This window comes from Pinus tabuliformis, chromosome 4_1 (assembly GCF_031772625.1).
Source record: "Pinus tabuliformis cultivar Carrire ecotype Pingquan chromosome 4_1, CPIR1, whole genome shotgun sequence".
Taxonomy (NCBI): domain Eukaryota; kingdom Viridiplantae; phylum Streptophyta; class Pinopsida; order Pinales; family Pinaceae; genus Pinus; species Pinus tabuliformis.
Genome location: NC_142303.1, coordinates 152,525,694 through 152,545,352, shown reverse-complemented (window position 1 = coordinate 152,545,352; position 19,659 = coordinate 152,525,694). Strand labels below are relative to the sequence as shown.

The following is a 19,659-nucleotide window of genomic DNA, read 5'->3' as shown; positions in this document are numbered from 1 at the left end:
CTTTATGCCACCGAATAAACTATCAGACCATAATAGAGGGTGTTCTAAACATAGTCGGTGACTACAGACCTCAACAGAATGATTCAGAATCAAATGAAGACAAAATATGAGGCATATAATATTTAAATAAAAGCAGTGTCTAACTATTAAATTTGTCTTTTTCCATTATAATAGATTATAATTTTGAGATAAACTATGATTTATTGTTATTTAAAATATATTTTTAAATGTATCCATAAATTCAATACCTTAAAAAAAAATTTAAATACATAAATTTTACACATTACACAACTCCAACTTATATATAAAAAATCTCTCTTATATTACCAACCAAATTAATTAAAATAGACAAAAACATCTCATATACATTTTAATAGCCATCAAAGTTAACTACTAACTATAAAAATAACTCTACCATCCACCACACCCACCTTTTGAGTCTACGACATGTGAGGTCGGGTCCGGATCGGCCAGACTACTTCTATTAACCGTCGTTGAAGATTTGTTGTGTATACTGTTTTTTTAAACAAGAACGAAGTTTTGTTATCGAGTTTCACACTATTTGACATGCCGGAGCACGTGCCCTTTATCGGAAGAAAAGAATTTTGTTTAGCATTTCCCATTTTCACACCATTTTGATGACCTGGCTTATAAATATCATAAATTTTGAATTAGTTTTATTTATTTATTTTAGCTTTGTATGTGAGTACAGTTTGGTTTTACAAAATTTTAATTAATTTGATTATGTAGAAGTAGTTTTGAAGTGTGATTTTTTGGAGTTTCCATAGATTTCTTGTTCGAATCTGACAAAAAAATGTGATAAAATATTGATTTGTGTTGTTTAAATTGGTTTTTAACTATATATATATATATATATATATATATATATATATTCAACATTCTCAAAAATCTATGGAAAATTTTAACTATGAAAATTTCACCTATCAATGATTTCAATAAATCCTTATTGAATTTTAAACAAAATAAACTAGAAAACTTTCCAAAAATTAATACTCAAATTTTATTTAGATTTATTATTTTTTTTTTAATATTATTAATTTTTTAATTTTAATATTATTTAAAGAAATTATATATTTTTTAAATATGAAAATATATGATGAAATTATAATTGGTTTAAAATTTAAAATTATATATATATATATATATATATATATATATATATATATATATATTTTAAATTATTATTTTGAATTGTTTTAAAATTAGCTGAAATTTTGAAAATCAAGCTTTATAATAAACATAAAAATATTCCGAGTGCAAGCACATTTAACATCATCAAATCAAATGTTTAGTGGTTAGGATATTGTTATTTATAATTTAAAATATTAATATTAATATTCATATTAATATTTATTATTATAAAAATAATATATTTTTAATAATAATATAAATAATAAAATTTTAAATTATAATTTAATTATTATGAATAATTAGAAGAAAAATATTTAGTTAATTTTATTTGAGATGGTTTCAACGTGGTTGTTTATAGTTGAATATATTTGATTTAAGTGATTTCAGTTTAGTTGGGTTTTTATCATTGATTTGTTTGAGTTAGGTTAAGTGAAATTGAGTTTATTTATTGTAGTGTATTTGGTAGAGAGTGATTGATTATGGTTGACTTGACAAAGTATTGTGGGTTTGGCACTTGTTGTGTTTTAATGTTTTTGGTTTATTATGAAAATTATAGTTGACTTTTTTTAAACATGGTTCATTGTGATCAACCATGATCTATTTATTGAACTATGGTTGACATGGATTGATTGTCATGGATGCTTTTGCTAAGCATTGTTGAGTTTCATTATTGCTAATTTTGGTGGAATATGCTTAAGTATAGTTGACCTGGGTACCTAGGATGACTAGAGTTGAAGTCTTGTTGACTATGCATGATCTTAGATGATTTTTGTAAACCGTGACTAAACACAATTCACTATGTTCACTTTAGTTGACTTTAGTTAAGTGTGGTTACCTTAGCTAGTTGTGGTTGACCATGGAGGACTTCAATGGACTTTGGTTGATTGTAATTAACTAACCTAACCATGGTGTATTATAGTTAATTATGGTTGACTTTGTTTAATTATTGTTGAATTATTTGGCTATGGAAAATGTTAGTTAACTTTGGTTTGCTTTTGTCTATAGTGGCTGACTATATTGATTTAGTTAAGTCTAGGTGATTATGGTTAACTTTAGTTATGAGATTGATCTGGTTAAATATGATTCATATAGTGATTGTGATTTATTCTATTTTATAGCCATATAAATTGAACGGTTAGCAAACTCCAAATACACATAAATCCATAATAAACATCAAAACACTTATAAAATTAAAATGAGCATAAAAATTAATATGATTGATGGTTGTAATTACACGTTGTATGATTCCTTGAATAACAATAATGAGTCACATTGGTGCATTTGAATAACAATAATGAGTCACGTTGGTGTATTCACTTTTCCTTGAATAACAATAATGAGTCAGGCTGGTGTATTCACTAATAGCAATCAGTCACAGTTATTTTTACAACTAATTTATGATAGATTTTCCCACTCTTGGAAAAAAAACATGCAACAACATTCTTAACCATAGATATTCATTCTCACTTATGGAGATTTTAAATTTATAAACATGCTTTATTACAATATCATGGCATGATACCATGGCTATTCAATACCACATGTCCAAAAAATCATAACTCACTTCATATGACTCTTGTTCATATGACCTTTTTTAATTAATGAACTTAATTAAAAATACATAACTATTATAAAGTATTTTATATATAGTATTATAAAGTATATATAATTTTTATATATATTTCATTATATAATATTATAATATATATTATAAATGAGTTAAAATATATGTATAAGGGGTTAAGTTAATTATATATATATATGAATCGTTAATAAATATGATAATGTATAGCAAGAAAAGAAGGGAAACAATAACCTGATGAAAAGAAATATAAAGTAAGAAGGGGAAAGGAATATAAAGTAGGAAGGGGAAGGGATAGAGAGGTTAAGCTAAACAATTTTTATTATAGAATAAGTAAAAAGAGAAAGGAGGAATTTTAAGAGGGAAGAAGAGTTTGGAATAAGGGAAGGAGTAGGAATGGTAGTGGTGAGGTTAAGGAGAAAGGAGATGGATAATGTGAAAACAAATAAAGTGTTTGGTGTTATAAAAAAGTTCAGCTAAGCCTGATTCGCCCACCTTGTTATCCGTGATGTGTTTTTTAAAGCGAGCTGTGATCAATACAATTTGTTTGATTAACATAAAAATATTATATAAAAATTACATCATTATTATCCATTTAACTATTATTAATAATTAAATTAAAATAATAATAATAAAAATATAATTAAATTAAAATAAGAAACTCTATTCTAAACTGGGCACACCTATGAAATTTAATATTTAATTCATTATAATTGATTAAGGTGACATGATGGTTAAGGATTACTAAATAAACATTTACTTCCCAATAGTCCTGCATTCGAGGATTATGTGACAGAAACGGCTCCCAAATTCTGCACAACTTAAGTCTGTCTGCCGTTACAGCTTAGAAAAAGGGAGAAAAAAAAAGAATATAGCAGGGGGCAGCCATGGCTTTATTAGAATGGCTTTCAATGCCGCATTGGACAATATCAGGTAGAATCTGCGCTGAGAATCGATCGTGGGCCGATTGTGTTAAAACTCCCACGGATCTTCTACCCCTACTAACCAGATCCCAGCGGATGGCCATGGGGCTCTTATTTATAAACATCCAGCAATACCTTAACTCTCTATGTCTCAACCGCAGCAGCAGCAGCCTGTATCTCAGCTTGAATCAACCACGTTCCGTAAATCTCGATTAACATCTTTTCATCGTACTCCTTTAGCGGCCGCTGTCCAAAGGGATTTCCACCGCCAACAGCATACTGAGGGGCGAACCCGCCACCCATAAAATCGCTGGAGAAAACCCTGGAATCCGCCAGATTCAGCATCATTTTCACATAAGCGTCTCTCAGCTTAACCAGATAAACCATGGGATTCAACCATTTCCTTAATTTGATCTTGGGGAAGAGCCTGAATCTCCAGATCCTTCTGCTCTTGCGGCTGCCTCCCAACTTGGCTCTTCGCAGGCGACGACGCTTGGTGGAGCCATCCAGCCTCGCATATTTTCCCCTGCTCTGCAACAGAACCTTCAAGCTCTCATAAACCCCCATGACCCCAACAAAATTCACAGATTTTCTCCTGCTCTGCAACAGAACCTTCAAGCTCTCATAAACCCCCATGACCCCAACAAAATTCACAGAAAATCCTTTCTATTTTTGTAAGCTCCTTAACTCAAAATAATCCCAAGCAAAACAAAAATTTAAGTCCGGGCGCAAATAAGAATTGACAAATTCAACAGAATATGCCCGATACAGAGGAGATTTATTGTCCAACCCCCCTTCTTTAACGTGCCCTAACGGCCTTCTACTAGTTCCCATGCATTGAACTTTGAAAGCCTGGCCACGGCCACCTGATTGACGAGCAAAAAAGCTGAAAAAACAGAGGCGGCCACCTGATTGACGAGCAAAAAAGCTGAAAAAACAGAGGCTGTGTGCGATGGAGCAGTGTATTAATAGAGATTGCTGATATAAATGACGACGTTCATAATGTTACTATCGAAGTCCACCTAAAACGAATGCGCATGCGTCACAAAGTGTATGTAGGCCATAGAGTAATGGCTGTGTCGCCAAAACACTATAAATTTGATCGGCTATCTTACGTTTCAAATATTCCTTTTTCAGTGAATCTTTATCTTTTAAATTTTATTTATTTATTTATTGACGGTTAAAAAAAATTAGGATGTTTTTTAAATTGTGAAAAATTATTATAATTTTATTATCAAACGAGTGGTGGGATATTTATGATTTGCTTCTATCTGCTAATGCGGCGGACTTATAACTGTTATTCAAAGAAACTTAGAATTACCAGTTAGTGTATTCATGGTAAATGTCCCTTGGTCTTGAATTGTTAACTTGTTTCCTTATGTCCAAGAAAAACAAGTTCTTAATCAAATAAAAATAGTTTTAAAACTTAAATATAGTTAAATTATTTTTCTCATTATGTTTTATTTTTATTTATACACTCATTTCAACCTCACTCTTGATAACCGGAATTATCTGTCTATGTGGACCAACACTAAGAAGATAAAGAACATCGCTAGGATAAGAACTAATTCTCATGAGCTTAGAAGTGAGACCGGGCAGTGGTCTACTCCCAAGACTCCCTGGGATGATAGAATCTCTCGGATTTGTGATACTAGGAAGGTGGAAGATGAAAGGCGCTTCCTTTTAGACTACGCGACTTTTGCCCACATCCACTCTCAATTTGCTATCATCAACCACACCTCCAATCTTCTTGACTTATTAAGCTAGCCCAACTATAGTGATCTTGGAGCACTTCTTTCCCTACTCACATAAACAAGATTTTGAGAATGACAATTAGACTCTTTTTTTTTCCTTTTTTCTTTTCTTGAGGTCAGATAGACCACATTGGTCCACTACCCGACTTTTGCCCACATCCACTCTCAATTTGCTATCATCAACCACACCTCCAATCTTCTTGACTTATTAAGCTAGCCCAACTATAGTGATCTTGGAGCACTTCTTTCCCTACTCACATAAACAAGATTTTGAGAATGACAATTAGACTCTTTTTTTTTCCTTTTTCCTTTTCTTGAGGTCGGATAGACCACATTGGTCCAAGTCTTAGTGGACGTTAATCATCACCATCACCATCATTTTAATTTATACATACCATATTATATATATAAAAAAAATTATTTAAATTAAGCAAAATTACACCTAAACATATCTCATATTAATTGAAATTGAATAAATATATTCAATCATATTTATTTTTACTACTAAATGAGATAGTGATTTGGTGTAATTACATATAATATTTTTTAATGTAATTTTGTAGCTTTTGCAAGTTATCATGAAACAGTTTTAAGTAGTTTGTTTAAACCAATTACTTATATTGAATTTTAAGAGGAATATTTGATCCTAAGTTTTAATGCGACAAGTTGTGTTAAAAGATGACTTTATACATAATAAAACAAGTTTGAACCAATTTTTAAATACTAATTTGGGGGATTTTAACATTTCAAGCCATAATAATATATAGACTCGCTTGCATTTTGAAAAAACAAACCATGATCATTTTACAAATAAGAGGGATGGAGCTAAGGATAAAGCTTTGCTACTAGCACCCAAGATTTCAATGTCCTAAACCTAGTTGTGTTAAGATTCAAGTATGAATTTATCAATCACATCAAAGCCGTGGTAATCAAGCATTTAAGATCTCCATATCCAACCACGAAATAAACCCATTTTCTATATTAAACCAATAAATAGACCCATTTTTATCAAAAGTCAGTTTCATTATCGGCACACAAACATGAAAATACTACACAAAAGCTCTCAAAATCAAACAAAAAAAATTAAATTTCACTTCCACAAAAAAAGAGAGTCGATTCTATTCTTTTTTGATATGGGCATGGTGGTGTTGTGTATGAACCTTCACATTTCAAGCTTTAGTGTTCATGGTTTATGCTTCAAAGTGCAAGATTGCATGATGTGAGATGTGATGGAGACAAGCTTTTCTAGGATGCCCAAAGAACAATTGTGGGCGTAGTGTGTTTTCATTTAAGCGTCTCAAAGATGTGGGCATAAAATACTTAGAGTCTCATTATGAAGTGTTAGCATTATGGGTACCATGTACTCTGTGCTTACCTTGGAATCTCATCTAGGGTCATTGCTAACTTTTTTTATTTTTTGCAATTTGATCTGCAATTGCTAATATATTTGAGATAAAAAAATTATGAATATTTTAACTATATTTGAGATAAACCAGTTATGAATATTTTAACTCGCTCATCAAAGTCAGGATTTTAAAAATTAGTAAAATATCAATAATAACATGTAGATTTTGAAATTTCAAATATATGATGATTAAGTAAAAATACACTCTAACTATTAGATATTTTTTTCTTTTTCATCTTATTCTAAAAATACATTTCAAAGTAAAATTATAACTTTTATTATTTAAAATATATTTTTAAATATAAAAATAGATTCAATACCTTAAAAAAAAACTCAAAACATATGGATTTTGGAAATTAAATAACTAAATTTATGATTTTAAAAAACAAATTAACTAGGAAGAAAACTACTAAAAATAAAACTAAAACATCTAATAATAACACTGCACTTTTAATAATAAAAAAATACAAATTAATACACCATCAAATTTAACCAATAATCACCACCATACAAAAGGATATAACGCACCTAGCTTTTGGAGTAGGACAAGTAGGGTAAGGTCGAACTCGGATTTGATGTGTACACTGGTTTTTGAAACGAGGAAATGCTTTGGCATGCCAGAACACGCTGCCTTCATGGGCAGAAAAGATGTTTGGTTACCACAACTGGTTCCCAGTTTTCACACAATTCTCATGACTTGGCCCATAAATATCACAAATTTCAAATTATTTTTTATTATTTATTTCAACTTTGTAGGTGGAATGCTTCGTAACTAACACCATCACGTTAATAGCTTAGATTCACAAATTTCTAGCTAATTTGATTATCTATGTTTAGTATACGGAATAATTCGTTATTCGTTTTGATAGGGACGTATTTAGATTTAGAATTTCACTTTAATTATTTTAATATATTTTTTAAAAAGTTATGATTTTTTAATTTTTATATATTTCAATATTTAAAAAAAAATTATGATATAAGTTGTCTTAAAATTAGTTAAACTAGCGATTGCACCAGATGTTGCAATGGAAATGCCGTAAGGTAATAGCATATAACATTAATTAATGTTTCTCTGACAATTTTTGAAAGGCAGAAAAATATCAAGAAAAGGCAAGGACCATGCTACAGTGAAAACTTACATCTTGCTACCTTAGAGTAGGACCAAGCTCTAATCCTTGAACTCTATTGGAAAATTTCAGTGAGCACAAAGTTTCTCCCATGTCATTTTCATGGGGACTAATTTGTACAAATAAAGTCTTTGTGCATCCTCATGAGTGAACATGCATCATATTGGTGTTAGATGTTGTGCAAAGACTCTGAGACAAGACAATATCATACCATCTCTATATGAGCTCATTCCTTCTGCCATCAACTGCCAAAACATGGCTCCTCCACTTGCTCTTTCCATGCTAGCAAAAGAATACATACAGTGAAAACTTACATCTTGCTACCTCCGAGTAGGACCAAGCTCTAATCCTTGAACTCTATTGGAAAATTTCAGTGAGCACAGAGTTTCTCCCATGTCATTTTCATGGGGACTAATTTGTACAAATAAAGTCTTTGTGCATCCTCCTGAGTGAACATGCATCATATTGGTGTTAGATGTTGTGGAAGGACTCTGAGACAAGACAATATCATACCATCTCTATACATTCCTTCTGCCATCAGCTGCCAAAACATGGCTCCTCCACCTGCTCTTCCCATGCTAGAAGAAGCATATATTTGTTTATAAACCATATCAAATAAATTGTCTCTCTAGTCGATGCCGAATCTTGGGTCTTTAGAGGATTTCCCAAAATCTACAAACAGAACTAGTTTCTTCAATATTCTGCTTCCATCTTCTAGATGGTTCTTTATCCAACCTAACCGAACAGTTAATAAATAAGGGCAAACTGCTCTTTGTATTCAGACTGATGCCCTTCCAAACGAACTTGCTTTGTGTACAGACATATGCAGTGAATAATTAGGAATATGTTAATAAACCCCAATTATTCTCCAAAGCGATAAGAAAATAAGGGCAAACTCATTTCAAAAATTCTTAATGCTACCGTTCCATCTTCACTTAGATTGTGGTGGAAATAGGAAGCTTTCCTGAAGGATTGCAGGAAGAAAATGAGACAACATTAAGAAATTCAGTTGAATTTGGAGGAGATGAATGTGATGGCAAGGCAAATCTGTTAAACTTCAATAATCAAATATGTTGAATAAATATGCCACCATTGGAAAAGGAACATTTAATCCCATGAAGCCACTGTTGCATTGGGCTGAAGGTCCCTCACCAATTTGAGAATATACGACTCTCTAATGATATTTCTCAAAGCAAACCAAGAAAACAATGTTCTGACACCACTGGGCATTTATTATTAGCTCCATATTTGCTAAAATTTGCATTTTCTGTCTTACAAACGTTCTAAAGCTAAGTTGTCTTCTTGCATAGACGCAGACGAACAATTTGCAAATGATGAGGAGAATTAGGGATTTAAAAATATAAATTTGCATGCCTGCTAGTTCCTAAAGAATATCCCAATAACTCTAGCACATATAAAGAGCAAATTCTTTCTAGGAAAAGAAAAGGCAAATCTGTTAAACTTAAATGATCAAATATGTTGCATAAATCTGCCACCAACGACGTTGAAACAGTACATTTACATTAGTCTCACGAAGAAGCATGAACCTGCCAAGTTCCAACACTAAAATATTTTTTAAAACATATATATGGAAATGTGTTCATCTCTTTATTGGATGCATTGTGCATTTGATATTCATAAGTTCTCTTCCTGGGCGCACTTACTCTTTCTTGGCACGCACTTGTGTTTGATTCTTGGTGACATGCTTGGTTTTTTCAACACATGGATATTTGCTTGTTGGCACTCTCAGTCTGCTGCTGAGATTTGAAAAGTGGAATGACAAAAACCAAAAGTGGAATTGCGTGGGGGTGGTTCCCTGGTGGTGAGCTTCACCAATTCACAATATACACCTAGTTGACTTAAAACCCAAATAAACCATACGCCAAATTGACTTGAACAAAATTTCATATTTCTGGCACATTTATGAACCTCTTAGGTTTGCTATTTTCTTGGCTATTTTCGAACTTAGCTTTTACTTGTCTCTTCCAGTTTTCTCTGCAAACCATTGCACAAACCACTACCATTTAATGGCCCCTCAAACAGCAGATTCGATGAACTTTTTACGAAGCGAAATCATACCAATTTCCAAGGCTAATTTGTGCTAAAATTTACTGTGTTTTGGTTGCTGCTTCCCCAGAGAAATCGTGCCTCTGTCAACGGCATTTCATGGCCCTTCAATACAGCGATTTGATGGGTGCCTTGCCAACTAAAAATGTGCTCCCTTTTGTCGCAACTTGGTTGGTAAATTCTCAACAAAATCATGGGTCTAATCCTAGTGAATTCGTCCTCTTTTTATACTGCATTTTGGTCACCAAAACACCTAGCAAAAACAAACCTCTTGGCTCTGTCAACCGTGTCTACAATTGTAAACTTGTGATATTACCTCTCTGACTTTGCATATTACATTTTTTTCAACCTTCACTAATTTCATCTTACTGGGCCCTGGTTGTCCACACATCTGCCTCTGCCCACAACTTAGCAATATTTTCATTATTGGTTTGATCAAATATCACTGGTGATATGTTTCTCCCACTGTCATTGTTCATTGTAAGCAGATTTATTGCATCTGCATTCAAATATTTCAAGGTAATGTCCTAGTTTATTGTAGAATCCATTGACAGAAAAGAGACACTTGCAGTCACTATAGGAAAAGCGTATCATCATTTGATATATTGATTGATCTAGATTCTATAGGAAGGGGAAGCTGGGTAGAATGTACCATATACGTGAGCTCTAGCTTGAATTTCACAGCCCCAATATCTCAATGCAGCATTAACGTATATACAATTACTAAGGTCCATGGGTCTGCAAATGCTCTTGATCCTTTCTATAACATGTTGTCAAGCTTCTCAAAATTAAGCAAGTTGAGACAAACAAATAACAAATGTGTCATCCTTTGAACCTTGCAATGTAACTAAGTTTGTAGTCGGAATCATGATTGGCCTCTAGAAAATGTCCTTTCGACCAGTGAATTCAATACCAAAACTAAGGATTGTAAGAAGATACATCCTTGAGTTCTCTCCACTGGTGAATGACTAATTAATTAGAAGTATAGAATATCTACTTCTATTTGGCAATAAAACATATTCCTAAGGGATCTTTGATATGACCAATGAGGAAGTTTAATCTAGTTGCCACCGACAATATCACAATCATAAAACGAAGTCCAAATAGAACATTGCTTGCCCATCCATTCACTATTCCATCTCATTGCTATGAACATATATGCCTCACATTCATTACAGAGCCCTGGCATTGTTATGACTACAATTCAATGACTTTTGTTGGTGCAATTAAAAACATTGTGTGATAGATGCAGCAAAAGGTGATAATTCCCATGTCATGGTACTCACACTAAGGTATGCCATTGATAATCGTTGAGTAATACAACCCTATAATATCTTGAATACAGCTCGACTATGATGCAAAGAATACAGTGAAAAAATCTTTGGCCATATACCAATTGTTATGAGAATAAGAACACCCAATAAAGCTGGTGGATTTATGGAAAAGCTCAAAAAGTTTAACTGTATTATTTTGCCAAGAAAATGTTACAACATCCCCAATCCAATAAATCATTCATGGGAGTTTAAACACCCTAAGTAGATAGAAGCTTCCATCTTTGACCTGCTTCTCCAATCCATGAATGCATTGATAAGCATTTCTTCTAGGGCTTCATCTTCCTCAACTTCTTTGGGGAAACTCTATGTTATGCTCCTTATAACTTACATAATGAATATATGTTGCATCACCAATTCCCTACATCCAGAAGCTTCTTTCAATGGTGCATGCAGAATTGCTACCAAAGGACAGGCTAGATATGTGTTCAACAAAATAGCAACAAATTCTTCATTGGCATGTATGCAGAGGATCTTTAGTACAGATAATGAGGAAGACGAACCCTTCATTATGGCCTTCTCCTTAAGAATGTGTATGTCCAAGCTGCATTGTCTTTTGATTTGGAAACCTTTTCAAGCGCATGACATTCTCACAATAAATACCATCCAGAGGATTACTACACATTCAAAGTCGTTATAGCCATCCACTCATCCTCCATAGCTTATATCTTTATGGGGAGAAGAAAAGATGATACCTCCCAAAAACGAAATCAAGAGTTGTTCCAGCCTTGTACATTAAGAGCAGCTACTAGATCTTCAACATTGTTGCCAAATACAACATAATTATTACACTGACCATCATCGATAACAACTTCATGACTTCCCACAACCGCATTCGATCTGAAGAAACAGAGTTGAATATCTCGAACAATTGCATTAAATCATCAAACTGGGTGTAAAAATGGTTCCATTATGACATAAATTAAATTGTGTAATTTGTAGGGATTCAAGACTAATTTCCAATTAGCATGAGGCCTTAATATGAATGTAAGATCAGCAGTTCTCAAGCATAAATTTCTATGATAAAATAGTCACTGCCATTCAGGGTACAAATAGATCTGCTAGGAAACTTGACCAGAAATCACTATTAGCAAATTTCACACGAGTGTTGTGCATAAGAAAACTATTAAGTATCTTAACAACACGATTACAAATAGCACGGGAAGGTAAGGAATACATCAGCTGAATAATATATTTCCCTTGATATCATGCAAACAACATATCCATACTCTGCCATTGTAGAAACAAGTGTTCAATTTTTCTTTCTTTTCTAAAAATGCAGAGAATGTTACCTCATTTTTAAGAGCTGAGTCACATTTTGTAAATGCCAGACCTGGGATTGATAACACTCCAGAGAACTCTGTTGAAAGCAATAATCACAATGTATCAATGACATTCCTTTCTTCTGCCTACAAATATTAGCACCCCCAATCACACCTGTATGAAGCCACTGATCGTTGGGTTAAAGGTCCCTCACCAATATACAACTCTCTAATGCTATTGCTCAAAAGAAACCCAAGAAAACATTGTTCTGACACCACAGGGCGTTTATTATTACCTCCATATTTGCTAAAATTTGCATTTTCTATCTTACAAACATTCTGAAGCTAAGTTGTCTTCTCTGAGCATAGATGCAGATGAACAATTTGCAAATGATGAGGAGAATTAGGGATTTAAAAATATAAATTTGCATGCCTGCTTGTTCCTAAAGAATATCCCAATAACTCCAACACATATAAAGAGCAAATTCTTTGTAGGAAAAGAAAAGGCAAATCTGTTAAACTTAAATGATCAAATATGTTGCATAAATCTGCCACCAACGACGTTGAAATAGTACATTTATATTGGTCTCGCGAATAAGCATGAACCTACCAAGTTCCAACACTAATTGCTACCAAAGGATAGGCTAGATATGTGTTCAACAAAATAGCAACAAATTCTTCATTGGCATGTATGCAAAGGATCTTTAGTACAGATAATGAGGAAGACAAACCCTTCATTATGGCCTTCTCCTTAAGAATGTGTACGTCCAAGCTACGTTGTCTTTTGATTTGGAAACCTTTTCAAGAACATGACATTCTCACAATAAATACCATCCAGAGGATTACTACACATTCAAAGTCGTTATAGCCATCCACTCATCCTCCATAGCTTATATCTTTATGGGGAGAAGAAAAGATGATACCTCACAAAAACGAAACCAAGAGTTGTTCCAGCCTTGTACATTAAGAGCAACTACTGGATCTTCAACATTGTTGCCAAATACAACAGAATTATTACACTGGCCATCATCAACAACGACTTCATGACTTCCCACAACCACATTCAATCTGAAGAAACAGAGTTGAATATCTCGAACAAGTGCATTAAATCATCAAATTGGGTGTAAAAATGGTTCCATTATGACATAAATTAAATTGTGTAATTTTAGGGATTAAAGACTAATTTCCAATTAGCATGAGGCCTTATTACGAATGTAAGATCAACACTTTTCAAGTATAAATTTCTATGATAAAATAGTGACTGCAATTCAGGGTAAAAATAGATCTGCCGGGAAACTTGACCAGAAATCACTATTAGAAAATTTCACACGAGTGTTGTGCATAAGAAAATTATCAAGTATCTTAACAACACGATTACAAATAGCACGGGAAGGTAAGGAATACATCAGCTGAATAAGATATTTCCCTTGATATCATGCAAACAACATATCCATACTCTGCCATTGCAGAAACAAGTGTTCAATTTTTCTTTCTTCTCTAAAAATGCAGAGAATGTTACCTCATTTTTAAGAGCTGAGTCACATTTTGTAAATACCAGACCTGGGATCGATAACACTCTAGAGAGCTCTGTTGAAAGCAATAATCACAAATGTATCAATGAAATTCTTTTCTTCTACCTACAAAGATGAGCACCCCCAATCACACCTGTATGAAGCCACTGATGCGTTGGGTTAAAGGTCCCTCACCAATATACGGCTCTCTAATGCTATTGCGCAAAAGAAACCCAAGAAAACATTGTTCTGACACCACAGGGTGTTTATTATTACCTCCATATTTGTTAAAATTTGCATTTTTTGTTTTACAAACATTCTGAAGCTAAGTTGTCTTCTCTGAGCATAGATGCAAACGAACAATTTGCAAATGATGAGGAGAATTAGGGATTTAAAAATATAAATTTGCATGCCTGCTAGTTCCTAAAGAATATCCCAATAACTCCAGCACATATAAAGAGCAAATTCTTTGTAGGAAAAGAAAAGGCAAATCTGTTAAACTTAAATGATCAAATATGTTGCATAAATCTGCCACCAACGACGTTGAAACAATACATTTATATTGGTCTCATGAAGAAGCATGAACCTGCCAAGTTCCAACACTAAAATATTTCTTAAAACGTATATATGGAAATGTGTTCATCTCTTTATTGGATGCATTGTGCATTTGATATTCATGAGTTCTCTTCGTGGGCGCACTTCTTCTTTCTTGGCACACACTTAATGTTTGATTCTTGGTGACATGCTTGGATTTTTCAACACCTGGATATTTGCTTGTTGGCTCTCTTGGTGTGCTCGCTGAGATTCGAAAAGTGGAATGACAAAAACCAAAAGTGGAATTGCGTGGGGGTGGTTCCCTGGCAATGAGCTTCACCAATGCACAATATACACCTAGTAGACTTGAAACCCAAATAAACCATACGCCAAATTGACTTGAACAAAATTTCATATTTCTGGCACATTTATGATCTTCTTAGATTAGCCATTTTCTTGGCTATTTTCGAACTTAGTTTTTACTTGTGTCTCTTCCAGTTTTCTCTACAAATCATTGCAGAAACGATTGCCATTTAATGGCCCCTCAAATAGTAGATTCGATGAACCTTTTACCAAGCGAAATCATACCAATTTCCACGGCTAATTCGTGCTAAAATTTACTGTGTTTTGGTTGTTGCTTCCCCAGCGAAATCGTGCCTTTGTCAATGGCATTTCATGGCCCTTCAATACAACGATTTGATGGGTGCCTTACCACCTAAAAATGTGTTCCCTTTTGTTGCGACTTGGTTGGTAAATTCTCAGCAAAATCATGGATCCAATCCTAGTGAATTTGTCCTCTTTTTACACTACATTTTGGTGACCAAAACACCCAGCAAAAATGACCCCTTGGCTCTGTCAACCATGTCTGCAATTATAAATTTGTGATATTACCTCTCTGACTTTGCATATTGCATTCATTTTCAACCTTCACTAATTTCATCTTACTGGACCCTGGTTGTCCACACATCTGCCTCTGCTCACCACTTAGCCATATTTTCATTCTTGGTTTGATCAAATATCACTGGTGATATGTTTCTCCCACTGTCATTGTTCATTGTAAGCTGCTTTTTTGTATCTGCATTCAAATCTTTCAAGGCAATGTCCCAGTTTATTGTAGAACCCATTGACAGAAAATAGACACTTACAATCACTATAGGAAAAACGTATCATCATTTGATATATTGATTGATCTAGATTCTATGGGAAGGGGACACTGGGTAGAATGTACCAGATACGTGAGCTCCATCTTGAATTTCCCAGCTCCAATATCTCAATGTAGCATTAACATATATACAATTACTAAGGTCCGTTACAAGGTAACAGAAACTTTAGCGGGTCTGCAAATGCTCTTGATCCTTTCTATAACATGTTGTCAAGCTTCTCAAAATTAAGAAAGTTGAGACAAACAAATAACAAATGTGTCATCCTTTGATCCTTGAAATGTAACTAAGGTTGCAGTCGGAATCATGATTGCCCTCTGGAAAATGCCCTTTCAACAGTGAATTCAATACCAAAACTAAGGATTTAAGAAGATACATCCTTGAGTTCTCTCCACTGGTGAATGACTAATTAATTAGAAGTATAGAATATCTACTTCTATTTGGAAATAAAACATATTCCTAAGAGATCTTTGATATGACCAGAGGAAGTTTAATCTAGTTGCCACCGACAATATCACAATCATAAAACGAAGTCTAAGTTAGACGGCTCAAAAACCATGCTTTACTCAATGGAGTAACTTGAATCTCTTCTTCTGCAGTTTCCTTTAGCAGGGGATCTGATAAATCCTTAGTGTTGATGAAGGTATGGCATCTAACGGCTTTGATAGTACAACAAAGTAGAAGAAAACAGTTTACCCATGTAGCAATATCTAGGATTGTTTTAGCTAAGAATGTTTCAGTTGAGAAAACTTTTGCTATAGAGGAAAGGGCTAATAGTGATCCTAAAACAAATTCGATGGTCCACCAGGTAATGGCAACAATGGCTGGTAGTTTCTTGAGATTTAGCTTTAATGAAATATCTAACACAAACAAACCATGTAAAAGCTTCTGCAGTGATATCCAAGATGCAGCTGCAATCCGACGACGTGATCTACGTGGAGGCTCAAGTGGAAGCACTATGTCTCCATTTCGAATCCCACTACGATGCCCTTGACCGTGCAGCAAGGCAGGACGTGCTGCAAGTCCTGACGCCTGCTTGGAGAACATCTCTGGAGAAACCCTACCTCTGGATTGGGGATTGGCACCCCGCACTCTTCATCAATCTCTTCCACGGCCTCGTCGCGCATTACCTGGACCGCCTCCGTCTCGAACCTGCGATGTCGGAGAAGAATTATTACCGCAGGGGTGGGCTGGCTTACGCGTCGGAGGACTTGCTGAACAAGGTTGAGAACATCAAAATGGTGTTGTGCACCATGGTTCCTGCCCTTTTTCACAGAATGCGCCACATTCAGCTCGGCCTAGGAGGCCCCATTGCCAAAGACTGGTTGCTGGCCCTGCTCCGAGACCGCCAAGAAAGTTCCCCGGGATCGAGTCGCCGAGAGGATCAAGACGCTGTGGTGGCACTGGAGAGTGGATTCACAGCGTAGATCCGGGAATTGAATAGGGAATTACAAGATTCAGAAGGCGCTGGATTGGAGAGTGGATTCACAGCGTAGATCCGGGAATTGAATAGGGAATTACAAGATTCAGAAGGCGCTGGACTCGAGAGTGGATTCACAGTGCAGATCCAGGAATTGAATAGGGAATTACAAGATTCAGAAAGCGCTGGAATCTGCATCCTCCGATCTAACGCGCAGAAAATGAATCTGCTAGAGCGGCCTGGAGGGATCCAGGGGAGGGGCTGTTGCCAAATTAGCTACATAATTCTTCACAAAATCCAAACTGCAATTGTCCGCCTCCGTAACCAATTTGTAATATGTAACTATTTCCAACAAATTTGTAACTGTTTTGATCGACGGTTCAAGTTTTTGTAATCGTCTAACATCTAATCGTACGGTGTCCAAGGATGACAGGTAGGCAAAGAATTTGTTGCTATTTTGTTGACATCAGGAATCCCTGCGATAATTCTCCCTCTTGCAGGAAATGAATTTTGACATATAAATTCCCTGAATTCTTCGGCCGAAACCTTTGGTTTCCGTGTTGAGTCTGTTTCTGTCTTGGGTTTCTCTTTAGATTTGATTTTTTTAACCGGCTTTGGATACTGCCCCTTTGATGCAAACATGGGGTTTTGCTGCTCATTGGGCTTAACGGAAAAAGCCAGATGGCATCCTCGCTTCACTTCCTTGAGCACAGCAATGTCCTTGCATTCCTCTACAAGCTGTCTGATATCTGAAAATCCCAACAACTTCTCATCCAGAATCATGCCAGTTGCTTTCCAGAAGTCTGTATGAATGGGCCCAAATAGAGTATCCCTTTTCTACATGTTTGTTGCCGTTCACAACTCGGTTCAGCCATGCTTTGAATTCCTCCAACGAAGTTGATTTATTCTTTTCTGTAGACGATGCTGAAGATATAGGGCTCCTAGGCTTCTCTGTTCTAATAAAATGGCCATGGAACCCAGGCTCTGTCTGCGCTGGGCTACTGCCCGTTAAATCAAATGGAAGGCCGCATGTACCATCCCATCCACCACTGAGGGTGGGTTTAAGACTCAGTAAAGTTTCCCTACTGTACTTAAGAACGGATGCATTATTTGATTCTTCCATCTGTCTATCGTGAACAGAGGTTGAAGAAGCAGGAAAAGCAGCAGAGAAAGACTCATTGTCGTGAACAGAGGTTGAAGAAATAGGGGAAGGAGTAGGAAAAGCCTCTGTATCGTGATTAGAGGTTGAAGAAGCAGGGAAAGCAGTAGAGAAAGTCTATGTTTCGTAAACAGAGATTGAAGCAGCAGGGAAAGCAGTAGAGAAAGTGTGATCAAATACACTATTCCCTCTAGGAGAGTGTGATTGATGATCTTCATCCTGTAACGACCCGAGAAAAGGCAACCCTTCCAGACAATCGTTGGCCGAATTTAACATACCTTTACGAATTTGGCTCGCAGACGGGTAGACCAAGAAAATGTTATACGATCTCTGCCAGAGCTTCTGAAAAATGTAACAAAAATCCACACTCCCAACGATGAAGATAAGATTTGCTGGTGGTGGTGTATCCATCGCCCAAAAAAGAATATCAGCGATCATCATTTTCTCCATTTCATATCTCTGGCTTGTGATTCATGTGTAGGCAGACCAAGAAAATGTTATACGATCTCTGCCAGAGCTTCTGAAAAATGTAACAGAAATCCACACTCCCAACAAGGAAGATAAGATTTGCCGGTGGTGGTGTATCCATCGCCCAAAAAAGAATATCAACGATCATCATTTTCTCCATTTCATACCTCTGGCCTGTGATTCATGTTACACATAATTATTCCTGAGTTAAAATTTAGGAACCATTAGTCATACTTAAACCATTATTCATACTTGCAGCTAATTTACCATTATTCATAGTTCAGCTAATTTAGCAGAGTTATAATCAGTGAAGTGAAATTAAATGGTTGATAAATGTTTACGGCCATAAAAATAAGTATATGTTATTTGTAATTCAGAGTATTTGTAAATCCAAGACAAAAGTGGAGGTTTGTAATCCAGATAATTTGTAAAGCCATGACCAAAGTGGAGGTTTGTAATCCAAAATAATTTGTAATTAGTAATCCAGAAATTTGTAATTCAGAGTATTTGTAAAGCCAAGACAAAAGTGGAGGTTTGTAATCCAGATAATTTGTAATTTGTAACCCAGATAATTTGTAAAGCCAAAATTGGAGGTTTGTAATCCAGATAATTTGTAATTTGTAACCCAGATAATTTGTAAAGCCAAAAGTGGAGGTTTGTAATCCAGATAATTTGTAATTTGTAACCCAGATAATTTGTAAAGCCAGGACAAAATAGGAGGTAGGAAATTGAAAAACAGTTTGGAAACTCTTGATTTTATGGGTTGTATCATATATTCCATGAAAAATATTCACATTCTATCAA

General features: G+C 34.8%; 2 protein-coding genes across 3 annotated transcripts; one reads left to right on the top strand and one right to left on the bottom strand.

The window, feature by feature from the left end:
- Window positions 1–3,472: 3,472 nt before the first annotated feature.
- On the bottom strand, window positions 3,473–4,592 carry LOC149174646 (uncharacterized). Of its 2 annotated transcripts, XM_089419370.1 has the most exons (2): window positions 4,270–4,592; window positions 3,473–4,200 (listed from the first exon to the last, which is right to left on the bottom strand). In XM_089419370.1, the coding sequence occupies exons 1-2, from the start codon at window positions 4,291–4,293 to the stop codon at window positions 3,802–3,804; spliced, it is 423 nt and encodes a 140-aa protein (XP_089275496.1). In that variant the 5' UTR covers window positions 4,294–4,592; the 3' UTR covers window positions 3,473–3,801. The 2 variants fall into 2 exon arrangements, with proteins under 2 accessions (XP_089275496.1, XP_089275495.1); XM_089419369.1 differs by having other exon boundaries at window positions 3,473–4,587.
- A 12,121-nt stretch (window positions 4,593–16,713) lies between these two features.
- LOC149174645 (protein INAPERTURATE POLLEN1-like) lies at window positions 16,714–17,235 on the top strand. The gene has a single exon (XM_089420913.1). The coding sequence runs from the start codon at window positions 16,714–16,716 to the stop codon at window positions 17,233–17,235; it is 522 nt and encodes a 173-aa protein (XP_089277039.1).
- Window positions 17,236–19,659: the final 2,424 nt, after the last annotated feature.

Bases quoted from the DNA above. Each gene is read 5' to 3' on its own strand.
- LOC149174646 (XM_089419369.1), bottom strand. From the start codon at position 4,293: ATGGGGGTTTATGAGAGCTTGAAGGTTCTGTTGCAGAGCAGGAGAAAA.
- LOC149174645 (XM_089420913.1), top strand. From the start codon at position 16,714: ATGCAGCTGCAATCCGACGACGTGATCTACGTGGAGGCTCAAGTGGAA.